This window comes from Neopelma chrysocephalum, unplaced genomic scaffold (genome assembly GCF_003984885.1).
Source record: "Neopelma chrysocephalum unplaced genomic scaffold, ASM398488v2 Primary Assembly neopelma1_96926, whole genome shotgun sequence".
NCBI lineage: Eukaryota > Metazoa > Chordata > Aves > Passeriformes > Pipridae > Neopelma > Neopelma chrysocephalum.
This window is the reverse complement of record NW_020925569.1, coordinates 2,676,371-2,690,946: the sequence shown is the minus strand read 5'-3', so window position 1 is coordinate 2,690,946 and position 14,576 is coordinate 2,676,371. Positions and strand designations below refer to the sequence as shown.

The 14,576-nt window shown below is 34.9% G+C and overlaps 1 protein-coding gene across 1 annotated transcript in view; it reads left to right on the top strand.

Annotated features, from left to right (window-relative positions):
* The window catches only part of CNTLN (centlein), a gene marked incomplete at its 5' end in the record, with an annotated part of 156,507 nt that overhangs the window by 93,792 nt on the left and 48,139 nt on the right, over positions 1-14,576 (top strand). Inside the window, 4 exon segments of the mRNA XM_027670739.1 lie at positions 1,800-1,833; positions 2,133-2,197; positions 2,806-2,839; positions 3,519-3,742. Of these exon segments, the coding sequence (XP_027526540.1) occupies positions 1,800-1,833; positions 2,133-2,197; positions 2,806-2,839; positions 3,519-3,742 (357 nt within the window).

Sequence of the window (14,576 nt, the reverse complement as noted above, 5' to 3'; positions counted from 1 at the left end):
TTGAAAAAAATGTATATTTTCTTAGTCTCCAAAATTTTAAAGCAAATACAAACTCTCTGCTCTTCTTACATATTCTTGATTGTGTTATTCCATCAAAACCTTTTGGGTCAGAAAAAAATGAAAAAAAAAGGAAAATTCTTATGCAACCATCTGTTGGTATAGAATACATAGTATGAGTAGGTGCGCATGATATAAGTGAAAATCTGACGGAATGTGCTACGCTTGTTATCTCCTGCTGCTCCTGAGTGAGGACATAAAAGGCAGGCAATCCAGGAGGCTCTGTTCTCTCTTGCTCAGCCACTGCCTCTTCTATAGGCCTGTATTGCATTTATTCTCTGTTCCTACTGGAAGAGACAAGCACGGATATATCCTGATACTCATATTTAACAGACTGGTGGAATTGGAGCATACACAGAAAGCATCCGGAGAGCCCTAAATAGTTAAATATGCTTCAGCAGAACTGCTCCCATGTTGCAGGAAAAGCATTTGAAAACATGGTTTGTGAGGACAGAAGATAGTATTGAACAAAGGTTTAGTGTTGGCAGTTGGGAACCCTAACCGATTTTAACAGAATTCTTAAATCCATCCAAGGGATTTAAGGACCCTCCAGCTGTGTCATGGCATTCTCATACAAAGAAAGGCTAGAGGAATCTCCAAAGTCCTGAGCTATGACAGGGGTTAAAGATGAGATCAGTTATGACACAATGACTTTTGTCAATTTTGCCCCACATGGTATAAGTATATAATACCCTGTGCAGTATCATCAAAGTTATTGGCACTCTCTTACAACTCATACATTTATTAGAGCTTGGCCTAGAGTGGAGATCTCCACCTTTTTGCTGCAGACATGGATCGTTTGCTCGTCATCTGCTGAGACCTTAATTCTTGGTTCTTCAAATTGTTTGGTGATTGTACAAATCTAGAATTCATGCCTAAGCTATCCTGCAATGTCAGTAATCTGTTCAGTGCAGTTAGGAGTGAAAATGTTGCTCTTTGCTCTTTTAAATTTGATTAACAGCTATTTTAGTTATTAATATTTCCAGAAATATATTGCACAGTACCACATAAATTTTACAATCTGAACACTTTAAAAATTGGATAAATATTGCAGAATTCCAGAACAAAGGTGTTTAAAAATACACTCAGTGAAGTAGTACTTTGATTTTAGAGTAAGCCATGCCATTTTCATTTTACGTAAAGCAAGCAACATTCTTCTTCAGTCTCTTCTTCTGTCATCGGACATTGGATAGGTTCTGGAAACTGCTGATTTTTCAAATCATATATTTAAAAGACGTGCAATACACTTCTGTTAAACCCTGGTCAAACACAGCGATTTTATTTTGCATGTTCATATAGTTTCACTAGTTACAGCTCAGTGTCTAATCTGGTCTTCCTCCTTTTGAACTAATGAGACCACTACTCCTTTTAGTTTCACTTAAATATCTTGAAAAATAAGATACTGTAGACTGTCAAGTAATACAGACCATCTTTTTTCCCTACGAGTAAATTCAGATCTTATCTAAAAAAGTAATGGGTACATTAACGGATACTTAATTTTTCTTTGGGATTCTTCGGAAAAGGCTATGACGTACTTATAACAGTTCATTAATTCTTTTACATTTGATGGAAAAGTACTCTTCACTGGCTGATATCTGATTTTCAAATCAGAATTCATTAGAATTTGTATATTATTTGAAGTAATTTTTGTTGTTTCAATTCAACCTGGAAAAATTGACAGTGTTGTGTTTGGTGTGCCACAATGAAGAGTTGCTCACTTTGTGCTTCTCTCTTTTATTTAGTGCCATTCACAGAATAACATAATGGCCCATCTTCGTGAACGAAGATTTGGGGAAAGGTCTTTTTACCTTTCCAGCCTGCGCAATGGATTTTTTAGGTGAGACACAGCCTGCGCTGAACTGAGCCCACCCTTTAATCCTAAGGTTCATCTGCCGGGGCCAAGCAAGCTTGGACAATGGCAGTGAGGTCCTCAGGACGTAGGTTTGTTTAGAGTGACCTTCTCATAGATGGATGGCCTCACAGGCCTAACGGACTCCATCTGCCCGGGGGACTGGCTGGATTTGAACCTGGGTCGCAGAGGTGAGAGTCCTGCATGCTAACCACTAGGCCACCAGGGGTCCCCCATTCACAGAATAAAGACCTAGAAAACTTACATTCCAAGAGGAGGAAGATCTGCTGTCTTGTTGTGGTAGTTTGGCCTGGGCCTTCCTTGGTGACCAGCTTGTAACCAAGGAAGTGCTCAGATTTACCCGGTATTCCCTACGATTTTTACGTAAACTGGGGTATAAGAAGAAGGGAGGAAAGACCTTCGCTCTCTTTCCTTCCGGCGGCTTTGGAGGTGCAGATCTCCCTGTGTTGAGTCTGCTGGCTTGGAGAGTGAGGCCTGGTAAGGCCTTGTCGACCTTGGGAGGCGGAGGCCGCCGGCAGCCACCAGTCACCCCAGCGTGATTCTGCGTTGTCCCAAGGAGAGTAGTAAGATCTTCTTTGTTAATTCTTTTAGGTGATAGACCTTGGGCTACTGAGCGGGATAATATAATATATATATATATTATTTTGGTTTTTGTTCTTCCCTTCCCCTTTCCCTGTGAAATTATATATATTTATATATTTCAACTGTATATAACTGTAAATATAAGTGTAAATATATTTATATACATTACTTTGTCTCTCTCTCGTTTTCGGTTCTTTCGGTTTTTTCCCCCTCTTCTCCCTTGGTTTGGGGTGGGGGGGGGACTCCTTGTGGTGAGGTTTGGAGACTTGGCAGGGAGCCAGCTCCAAACCATAACACTTGTAACATCACATCCATTGATTCTGAGCAAAGGTAGAAATATTATATATTTTTGGCAACTTCGTAAGTAAGACTGACAAAGCATTCCTACCTACCAAAACCTCTACTATATTACACAAACCCACTGAATGCTGTTACAAAATTTGCTTGTTTAAATTTGTGTGTACTTTCAAATATTTAGCTCATTATTTTGAAGTGAAATTGTCATATAAATGACCATCAAACAGCATCTTTTCACACAGTTAATATATACTCTGTTTTTACTAAGTGTCACCAATTGAATCTACTGACTGATACGAGGCTTTTCATTACTTTTTGTTCATGTTTGCCCCTGGTAGCCAACACAGCTAATGAAACAAATTAATGTTTTTTGGCTTAGACCTTAAAAAAACCCATCTGTTAACAAGACACTGAAGACACTGAAGGCCTTATTTTCGGTAATAGCAATCAGAGGCACATTTAACTTCCAAGTCCTTGTTGAGTTTGCAGTGTTGGCACTTCAGAAAAAGTACAACTTAGAGCATTTATAGGTTGATTGTTTTTATATGTTTTATACGTTGTATGTTTTTATAGGTCAACTGTTAATTTACCAGTTTGCTTACTGAAAAATATTTTAGAGACTTCAAGAGCGTTTTAAAGGGCCAAAACAAAATCAGAAATCATGTAACTTGTGATTATCTGTCAGTTTAGTAACATGACGTTTTATGTTTAGTGAACAGAGCAAAAAGGAGAAATATCACTGTCCAGAAACCAGGCTACTCTGTTACTCTGCTGCAGGAAAGAATTAAGTCATTGCAGAAGCAGATAGCTGTTTCACAGAATGAAAAAAAGACTGCAGTGGCTTCTGTGAAGGAGATGAAAGAAACCAATGAAAAACTAACAAATCAGCTACATTTGGCTAATCGGAGAGTTCAAACTAGTAAACTGACCATAGAGGTAAAGTACTTTTTATTATGGTGTCTCACAATGTTCAGCTTAATTCTGTTGCAGTTCTCTGAAACTGTGATAACATTGATTTTTGTAGTTTAATTTATTATAGTCAAAATTATGAAAAAATATCTATTGGTATGCTTTTTGTGAGATTCTGAGTCAGCTATTGTGTACAAATGATACTGAGGCCTGATTTATTATTATATCAGCCCAATTCATTTATCCTTCTGAAAACAAAGTAGTCTTCATGGTGACATTTATGTGCATTCAAATGAGTGAGGGAAGTTTCACTTTAAGGCTGTGGTCTGCAAACTCTGCTTTGCTGAGAATCTGGTCAGTCCACAGGAACTAGCACCCATTCCTCTGTGAAGAACAGACAGTGTCTCCTTACACCCCAAGACAACTGGAGTTTTCTTCAATAGGGAGCTCAGACCAGTTCCATATCTATTTAATCCCATCTTTCTCTGTTTAGGTGGAAAGCCAGAGAGCAAAATTTATGAAAATAGAGACTAATAAACTTTGGTTATACAGCCCAAAGATGCCAGCTTTCTTCTCTGCTTCAGTCTTTGTTCCTACTTAATCCTTTTCCATGCTATTACTCCTTTCTGGTTTTCCCCATTCTCATTTATATATGTGTTTTGTGTTAATCTATATGCAGCTCCTCAGCTGGAATTCTTTTCTTTTCATACTGTAGTGATTGGCCTGCCCTTTATAGAGCTGAATCAACAAACACTTATGCAGTAATTGTCTCCTGTTGGTCACACACACATCCTGCTTCCAGAATTATAGTGCTACAACAGATGGACTTGCTGGAAGGAGGCAGACATTAAAAAAGAAATCAAATCCCCTCCCCCTCAAACTTCTTTGCATTTCTTCTTTGCACAGAAAGCAGAAGCAGTATCAGGAGCAGCACTTTTCACTTTCTTAGGGCTAGGGAACTGCTAATTTCTAGAGGAGGGAAAACCTCATTTGTGTTACTCATTTTGCATAACTATATATATGTAATGAATTGAACTGAATAGAGTTTCCAAGGTCATTGGAACCAATGAAGATCTGCCTATCTTACAAACAGTACTATAATATAAAGTTTCATGGACAGTATAAGCTTCACAGGGAATTACATATGTAATTTAGGTAAAACATTATGATTTCTCAGGCATCTTGAGGTTTTGCCTTCCTAGAAAACTACACCGTAGATGTCCATAGAAGACCACACCTTAGATGTCCATAGAAGACTAATATGAAAATTAAAATAAAAAACACCATTATCAGGAAACTGTTTAAAAAAACAGAAAAGGGAGGGGGACAAAATTTGTGTAAAGATAAGAGCTGCTGTAATGTAAAACACTGACTAAAATCAAAGTAGCTTGGCTTTAAAACCAAACCAATTTTTTTTCACTCAGTTTTTCTGGAAGGTTTAAAAAAAAGAAAAAATGGTCACCGGTCTATTTAAAGGATGGTGCATTCTAAGCAAAAATAAATAAACGGTGTTGCAGGTACTCAAGGAAAAAATCTTTATTAGGCATGCACATTTTTTTCCTTCTCAGCAAACAGTTAAAATTCCCTCTCTTACAACTAATTACTCTTCAGGTGCCATAGTAGTGCTACCAAGTGGGAAATTTAAAACAGAGACTTGGGCTACTTGCCAAGTGAAAATTAAGGAGGTAAAGAACCTACACAGCCACTGCAGGGTACACTCATGTTTTAGAGAGAGAACCCTGATTCAGACATATCAAATGGTTGTGAAGCACACATTTGTGTGTGGGATGCTATCTGGAAGTGAAGTTTTAGGATACTGCAAAGGAAATAATGGGTTTCTAAAAAAATAAATTTCACTATCAAGAACATTTTTATTGTTTCTTCTTAATACTTCTGCCACTTTAGATTTTAGAATTTTCTTACACAGGTAGAAAGTAAATAAACAAGCACACAAACTATGAAAAAATAAAAGGTTGAAACAATCTCTGGATTTAGGGAGACAAACACTTCAAGACTGCCAAAATTACAAATATCCAAAAATAAGCTTCCATAAACCACCATAACTATAATGTTCTGAGTAAAGTTAGTGAAATTGTGATCCTGGGCTAAGGTAGGTATAGCAGTCTAGCAACTGTAAACATTAACAGCATGGCTTGGACGAGATGCCATGTTGCCTAATTTATCTAAGAAAATAAATCCTTTAGCAGACAAGGGCAGGTGTTTGTGCAGTCAGTCCTTCATTATAGTCCCTGAGGAATCTAGAAGATCGACTCTAGATTTAAGATTTAAATGTTCCAGATGTTCACTTGGAGACAAATTTTACAGTTCATGCAACCTAAGGACTGTCTGGTATCTGTTGATTTTCAAAATATATGTACATGCATGGTTTTGTGTATTTTTCTTGAAGATTCACACAGATATGTTTGTTGTGTATATTTGTCTGCTCTAAAGAATTCAGAATTCTGGACTCAAGTTCTGGGTTTGTTTGGCCTCATAAATGCTTTGCAGTAATGTAGATTTCTGTCTTTGTTTCATTTCTGCAAAAGCAATTCCTTGCATATTTCTGAAAAAAAAATGACTGTGAAGTGACTGCATATGTGAGAGTCAAAGTTTACATTCTCCAAGGATTCACATTAACACTGAGTCAGGACCATCTGTACAGAAGTACAGTAGTTAGATTTTGCTCTCGGTGTATAGAAATGACAGCTAGAGCAGATACTTAATGCAGAAGCAATGGTATGTAGTATTTTCTTAGTTTCTAAGAAAAGGATTTGATAGAAATCATTGGAAAAATCCAGAAATTTTTTTTCCTGAAGTTTATTCCCTGCCCCCCATTTCTATCATTAAGTGACTGCTTTTAAGAAGTATGTTTATATTGCATACAACACAGTAGTTGCAGTTAGTTTTATGCAGTGTCATTCTTGTTACAAAATACCAGACAAAGTATATTGAATAAGAAATTAAAATCATAAGCAGGTTAAGTCACTAGCGCTTATCTTATTCACATCAAAGCTATTCACAGGTCCGGTGCTTAAAGGTACCATAGGATCATTCGTATCAGTTCTCCAGTGACAGGAAAAGCTGCATTTCTTAATGGAATGCCATGGTCATTTGCAAAGTGCTTGTGAATACTTCAGCAGGAAACCTGAATCTCAGAATACAAAAAAGTCAACCAGTCAAATGCTGGTTGGAGCATATCCTCTCCTTTGAAGAGGATAGTGTGAAGGTTTAAGTTAAGGGTTTTTTCCCTTTCAGCAGATATATCACTACATTTTTACTGAATTGGGAAGAAGCTTTTTGCTTTCTAGAAGACTGCATATTTTAGCTGTAGCTCAGACTACGCTTTTTTTCTGACAGCACTTCAAATATACCTCTAAACTTTATTCTGGCTATTTGACTTCACTTTTCTTTGAATTTTAGGGGAACTTTTTCCCCCTGAGCTCATAGTTTGTTTACCTGGTAGATTATCTGAAGCATAGAACATGAGCATGAAAAGCAGAAAAGTAAAGCGCAAAAGGAAGCTTTATATTCTTTAAAGGTTGTGTCTTTCTTTACATATTCTCTTGATTATTTTTGTCTTTTTTGCCCATCCAATGACAGCTCAGAATTCAGTGTTGCATCTATAAAATCAACATCACAGCTTCACTCCTCTTAGGGAGGAGTAAATCAGCCAATTTATTATTCAATTACACTGAAACAAAGAAGAAACTGATGATGAACCTAGATGCATTGTAAATTGTTGAACTTAACTATTATTTATACAAACATTTCACTTAGACTCTGGTTCTCCTGAAGGGATTTTTCACTCTTTAAAGATGTATTGTTATTTACATAGTAATTTTTGCATGTCTGTGATTTCCTTAAGTAAATTTTTAGAATAATCATGAAATTATAAACTGAATGCTCTTTGTAATTATCTTGCAGTAATTACTTGGGCAGGTTTTGTGGACTTTCTGTACAAATATTGTCCAGTTAGAAATTCTTGTAGACATATCCAATTGTTTCCTACCAAAACATTTTTACACGTGTCCTGGTTTTATTTTTTTGACTTCTCTTACATGAAAATACTCCAGAGCATTTGTGCATTTTTTACTAAGTTAAAAGAGCTTCTGCATTTAGTGTCATCTTTTCTAAATTAAGTGTTGGGTTTTTTCTTCCTCTGGTAGCATGAAAAGATATTTCTTGTTTTGTACATAAGGTAATACTAATCATACATACAGAATTTTTGAGTGATAAAATTTTATAAAGCATTTTAGAATTGTTAAAATTTAGAAGACTTTAAGTTAATCATAAATGGTAATTTTTACAAATAAACTTTGCAAGAAATTTCTTCTACATCAGTAGCATATGCAGGAATTCTTAAGTTCGTATATACAAGTAATAAAAAAAAGAGTAAAAACAGACATGTTCTAATGACCTCACATTTTAATAGATAAAAAATAATCTAAAAAGAATTCAAATTATTTTTGTTCTGTTAAACAATATCCCTTTCCATTCTTTCAAGCCACCCTTAAATCACTTCTTACTTTTATCTGTCTTAAAAATAAAACCCCTATATATGCCATATTTAACACTTTTGCCAAACTTGGTGCAAAACCATTTTTACCCCTATCCACCTTTGGCACAAAGTCTAATGAAACAATAAAAGAGTTCTGTGAAGATGTTTAGGAAAAGTCTATTCCCAAAACCACCAGGAGAATCATGATTTCTCTCCCCTTCCCTTCTTTAGGAGCATGTAGATAATCTGTTCCTAACTGCTTTTAATAAGGGTAGTTTAGGTTAATTTATGGGAACTGTAATATTTGGGCACAATATTCAAAAATATGTGAAGAAGGTTTCTCAAAAATATTTAAAAATCAAACCAGCAAATTTTCTCTTCTACTTTTTCTGAAAATACAGCAGACGTGAAAAGGTAAACCAGAAGGGATAAACATACGATAAAGCAGGATATACTACCTGCCCTTTCCAGAGTTTGCAAATACAATCTAAATGAGCAGAAGCTTATCTAATAATTGAACTAAACTATGTGTCAACATAAGACTGAAGTCTTCTCAAAATTTGATTGAGTGTAAGTTCTGGTTTTTTACTTCTGAGGTAACACTGCTGCTACCCTTGTGTATATGTTTTACAGGCCTTGAAGAGACATGTTTGCAGGCACAGTAGTTAATTAAAAGCTCAAAACACATCCCCAATCCATTTGTTCTTGACAGAAAGGCTCACCGCATTGTTTCTGACCTGAGCAGTGACATTATCTGTAGGCAGGAAGAACTGTCAGTAATGTACTTCAAACTTCAGTTTTGTGTAATTTAAGTTCTATTTCTGGCCCCTACTTGTAATTTTTGAAGGCCTTGAATCAATAATATTGAGAAGAATAGGTTTTTCTGTGTTGTAGGTTTATTAAAGCTTTGCTGAGCCTAATAAGTCAAAAATCAGGCCATGCAATCACACTTATAAAGGCTGAAAACAGAGAAAGAAAATGCTCTGTGACTCTCTGAGACTAGAATTCACATCTTTCAAGTGCTACTCCAAAATTCTACCTGGAATAAAACACAATTACTTTGTTCTAACTTTTTGGTTACTAAATGGAGAAATCTCTGTGTAACATTTCCTCTGACCACTGATTGCTGCTGAAGTTGACTTGGAAATAAAATAAGGACTTGCTAAAGGTAAACATGAATGTAACTGACTTTTTAAAATACTTTTACTCCAACCTTTTTTTTTTAATTTTTATATTTTTGCTGCATTGCTTACAGCATCCTGAAGTCAGTTTCGTTAACAGAACTACTCTGAAAATATATTTATTGTGAAAATGTGCTGTCATTACAAAACAAAAATATATTTTGCATTTATATTGATCTCTGAAGAAAAATTACAATAGACCTGTTGCATTATTTATGAACAACATTTGAAACACATTGCATGTAGGAAATTAGTCTCATTCATAAATTAAAGAGAACAGTTGGCATGAACTAGAATTGTACTGGACTTATACTCCTGTCAAAATGAAATAATTTAGAGATAGGTAAATTCTAGAAAAATATGTTATAAAAAAAATTTTTTTGGAGACTACATGAAATTCAGAGAATATACTTACAATCAGCACAATTTGTATCGCTGTATCATTTAGAAATCTTGAAACATATTTTTCTATATTAGAAGAAAGAACCTGTATCAAAAGAATTAGCATGTTCTTGTAATGTTACCAAACGGAGGTAGTACACATATCTAACGTGTTTACCTGGTAGTCTGTTATAGTAATAGAACATACATATAGAATATACAACATACTTTTACATATATTGAAATAAACCCTGACAGATATCATCCTGTAATTTTTATGTTATCGATTTGTAGCTTATTTTTTTCACCTTCCCTGTGATTTGACCAAACTTTCCTTGTGCTTTGAATCTTATGTTATTATTAGGAAAAAAAACCACTAATCAAAACTGAACTTAATTTGCATTTTTTTCCCCCAAAATTTCCTGAATACAATACAATTTGAGATCTGCAAAAGCTCAACAAATACTATCATAATAGGATTTCCTTTTGTGCTCACAGGAATGTCTTCATTGAATTCACTGACATCTGCTCATCAATTAAAGTTAAGCGTAAAGCTTGACTGCATTCTTGAACCTTCTCTACAATGTAAAGTGTTCTATGGGTAATATGGTTTTGCCCAAGAATATTTATTCACCCTTAAATCTCATGTAAAAAAAGTTCAATGATTTGGGAATAATTATTCATATGTTTCCAAGAGTTTATATTTCAGCTCTGCAAGTCTGATTTTCTAATAGATCATCACAGAAAACCAGTTTGGGCTGCAACTGGACTAGTACTCTTAGGCTTGTTCACTAGAGTGGTCCATGAACTATTCATTATTAGTAACTACTGCTATTAAGTATGTAAGTGATTTACTGATCAATTCACGCATGTGCTTATTTTCACTGAATTTAATGAAACTTCAAGACATCCTGGTTGTGGTCATAAAACTAAGTTTTACTGGCTCTAGTCTTGCGTATCACTCTATAGTGAGATCACTCTATTGTGAGAAGTTCTTTTGTGCTTTCAACTTTCAGGGAAGGAATGACAATAGAGGAAGTAGCTGCAAATTTATTTTTTTTTAGTATTCTGATAGACTGTGCAACAACATGCGAGATATAGCTGCCTTGTGTTTCCATCAGCCATATATCCTACCTTGGAAGTTTGAATTCTCTCCACTTGTTTCATGATGAATTCTTACCTAACAGTCTGTCTTTTATCTCTTTCCCAGCCTAGATAAATGTTTTCTTGATCGTGTTATTATGAAAAGTTTTCAAGACTCACAGGAAATCGGGGAGATAATTTTTTATTCCTTTATATTGTGAACATTGAGTTGATTCTCTACCTTCTTTTACCTTATTTCTCCTTCCTTTGCTCCTGTCCTAAATTCCTGTCCTAAATTTTCCTCAAAGATATGAAACATAAGATTGGTGAAAGAAAGTGCTCAGTATGGTTATGAAGATAGATACATATACTAGGAGAATTGGTAAGAGACAGTTCTTTATTTGAGAAGGTGGATTTTCTAAGAAGTTGGATGAGCAAGATCACGGGATTGCAAAAACAGCTCTATGACCTGAAAGTATCAGAAGTTTTATAAGTTTTATACGCTCATTTTTGTTGTATGCCCCTGTGCAAGTCATTGCTTATTGAAATGTAAGTAGGAAATAAAATTCCAAAAATTATTTTCATCATACTTGGTATTACTTAGTATTTGGATTGAAGCTAAGCACTGCTACATGGAACACAGTGTAGACTCAATGTCTCAGTTCATGCCGTAAGGTTAAATTGGTACATATAAGTACCACTTCATCATTTTCACTAGCTCAGAATCTCATATACCATGAAATTAATTTTTCAGTTGATCCTTCACATGAATGATAACATTATTTTTTTCCCCAAGATAATGGTTTACACCTTACACATATATTCGATCTGGATATACTGTGAAATAAATGACATTCTTTTTGCAGTTTGTTTTAGAGGTAAAATCTTTCACTCATTTTTTTAAAAATTAGTGGTGATGTAAAAAATCCAAGCCAGTGCAAGAGGATACCTTCAGTCATTGACAACTAGTCTAAACTTTCAATCATCCACCAGAGTCTGATTGAAAAGTATAGATCATTATGACCTCACAGTGTTTTTAATGAGGAAATCATTACATCATAATGAAAACCAATACATCGCTCGAGTTCACATTGAGTGAGGCTGAATGGCTGTCTCCTGGGGAACTAGGACTCTAAAGAAAAATGAGAGTCCTAGTAGGTAGCTGACTGTGATCTCCCATTGTCGTTGTGAATAACACTAGTGCAGTCCTTGAATGTATAAACTGGATTCTATACAATAGGAGCAGAGAGAATTTGTTTTCTTTCCCTTGGCATGATTTGACTACTCCTAGAATACTCTGTGCAGCTCTAATACACAGAATCCAAGAAAGAAATTAAAGAAAGTAAAAAATGTTTCAAGACTTATGAGAAAGATTTGAAAATATACCATTCCAGAGAACAATGTGTGATTTTCAGGGAGGAGATTAACAGGTAACTCAAGTTAAATATCTAGGAAAAAGAAATCTTGCAGAGTCTGCAGTCTAGCAAAGGAAGATTGAAAAAATATCCAAGGACTCAAATAAGATAGAATCATGCCAGATACGAGATCTGTATTTTCTATGTGACTGTAATTGATCATTGCCAGTTGGAGTCAAAGAACTGCAGTAATATTGGACAATTAATCTAAAAAGGAAGAATTGGAGAAATCAGCTGCTTGTGGTTAGCAGCGGGCAGAGTCTTTCTTAGGGGAATAAAAAAATATGTCTGTTCTGTAGGAAGCATGAAAAAATTTACAGGAAGAGAGAGGATGTGTTTAGTGGCATGAGCTGAATTAATGAGAAGTATAAACAGGAAGGTATGTTCTCAACTTCAGTAACACTGTTCATTTATCTGAAGAACTGATGGAAGAAATGCATATACTTCATAGAGCACAGCTGGACAACAGTATTTTTGTAATGAATGCCAAAAGGTGTTTAGTAATGCTGTGGAAAAGAGATGTAAACATGGACAATGAATTTAAGATATGTTAAACCACTGTTTTATAAGGATGTACCTTAAGCCAAGGAAGAGTGTTATAATGACGTTCAAACACCAGGTTATAAGGAAGAGAAATTATGAGGCAGGGGAAGAAGATATCACCACTCAAGCCATATACATATGGAGTGTGGGAAACAAATATTGTAATAAAGGAAGTAACTCGAAGGAAATGCATATTCCACAGTATGCAACAGGAACATTTAAAGACAAGTAGTCTTGAGAAGAAGATATGCAGAGAAGAAAAAATAGCTCTTGTGGTGTAATGTAGACAGAATTTAGGATTACATTAACCCTGTACAACCGTTTAACGTTGCTAATTGCAGAGCTGAGAGAAAACTAAAGCTCTTTAATTTAGGTAATATGTAACTTGGTAAGGAAAATTCAGAAAAGAAAAAGATAAATTATGATTTTTTTTAAAATATTTCTTTCATATTCCACCTGTAAGGTTAAGCATAAAGAAACAGTTTTTCAGCGAGATAGTAATGACATTTTTAAAGGAAAAAGCTTTTAATTTCAGTTGGAGGCATAGAGCTAGATTAATCTTTTTTTCAGTGAAAATCTTGATAAAAGACTAAAGCTGAGATATTTTGTCAAAGGCTTGGCTTCAAAAAAATAAACATACTTATTTTTAAAAGTATTGTTTGTAATATAAATTTTGGCAGAAAAAATTAAAACTAAATTTACTATAGAAAAGTGAGGGAAAGGAGGGAAAGGCATTCTGATAGAAAGTAATTTCAATTAAGAATCTACAGGTGCTGCACTTACCTGGAGATATAAATTTTACAAGTTTTTTTACCAAAGTTGGATAATCATAAGTAAAACTAAGCAGTCAGAGACATAAATTTCAATTTTTTTTAGGGAAGTCTATATTGAGGACTGAAACTACAGGTATAGTAGTATAGTTTTATATAGTAGTATATAGATTTACACTTTCAAGATTTCTGCTTTGAGTAGTTACTCTGAAAAAGATAAAAGTGTGTTTTCAATGAACATAATTTTGATAGGAAGGCATTACTACAGCTTAAAGTGTATTCTGTTGCAGACCACTATCACATATATTTTTGTGTGCAGTTCAAAACATACTTTTGTTTTCTTGTAAATTCCTCCGAAGTTTGTGAATATTGCATTGTCCTGTGTTTATTTCCTTGTCAGGAATCATAAAAGTTTACATTTATTTTTATTATTCAGCTGCTGGTTTGTGATATTTGCTATACTCTTCACAAATAGGAGTGAAAAACTTCTTTATATATATAAATAAATATTTTCTTATTTACATATACTCAACTGTGTAGCTCTAGACTAGTCTTACACTAGCAGCTTTTGTAGTAGTCATCCTGTGTACAGTATTCATTTTATATATATCAGATCCTCAAGGGCCATGGCTTTTGCCAGATGAAGCACTTTTGATTTTGAGGCTGATGAAATACAGTTCTGTTATTGATCTGTGCATGACACAGCCAGTCTCTCTGCTGGCAGAGCGTAGCAACATTTATCCAGGAATTTGTGAAATGTCACTCAGATCATGTTCATAAGGTAAACTGTGCAAAAACCAGGATCCAAGCTGAGAATCCATGAGGAATTGGACGTGACTCTCTTATTCCTTCATCCTATCTTCTTGGTCAGCCAAGTGGTATTTGTTAAAACAATGTCTATGTTTTGTGTTAGGTGTTGAAGAAAGTATGATTAGTACTAGGAACACCAAGTAGTGTAGTCATACTGCTGTTTTTCTCAGGTTTTTAAGT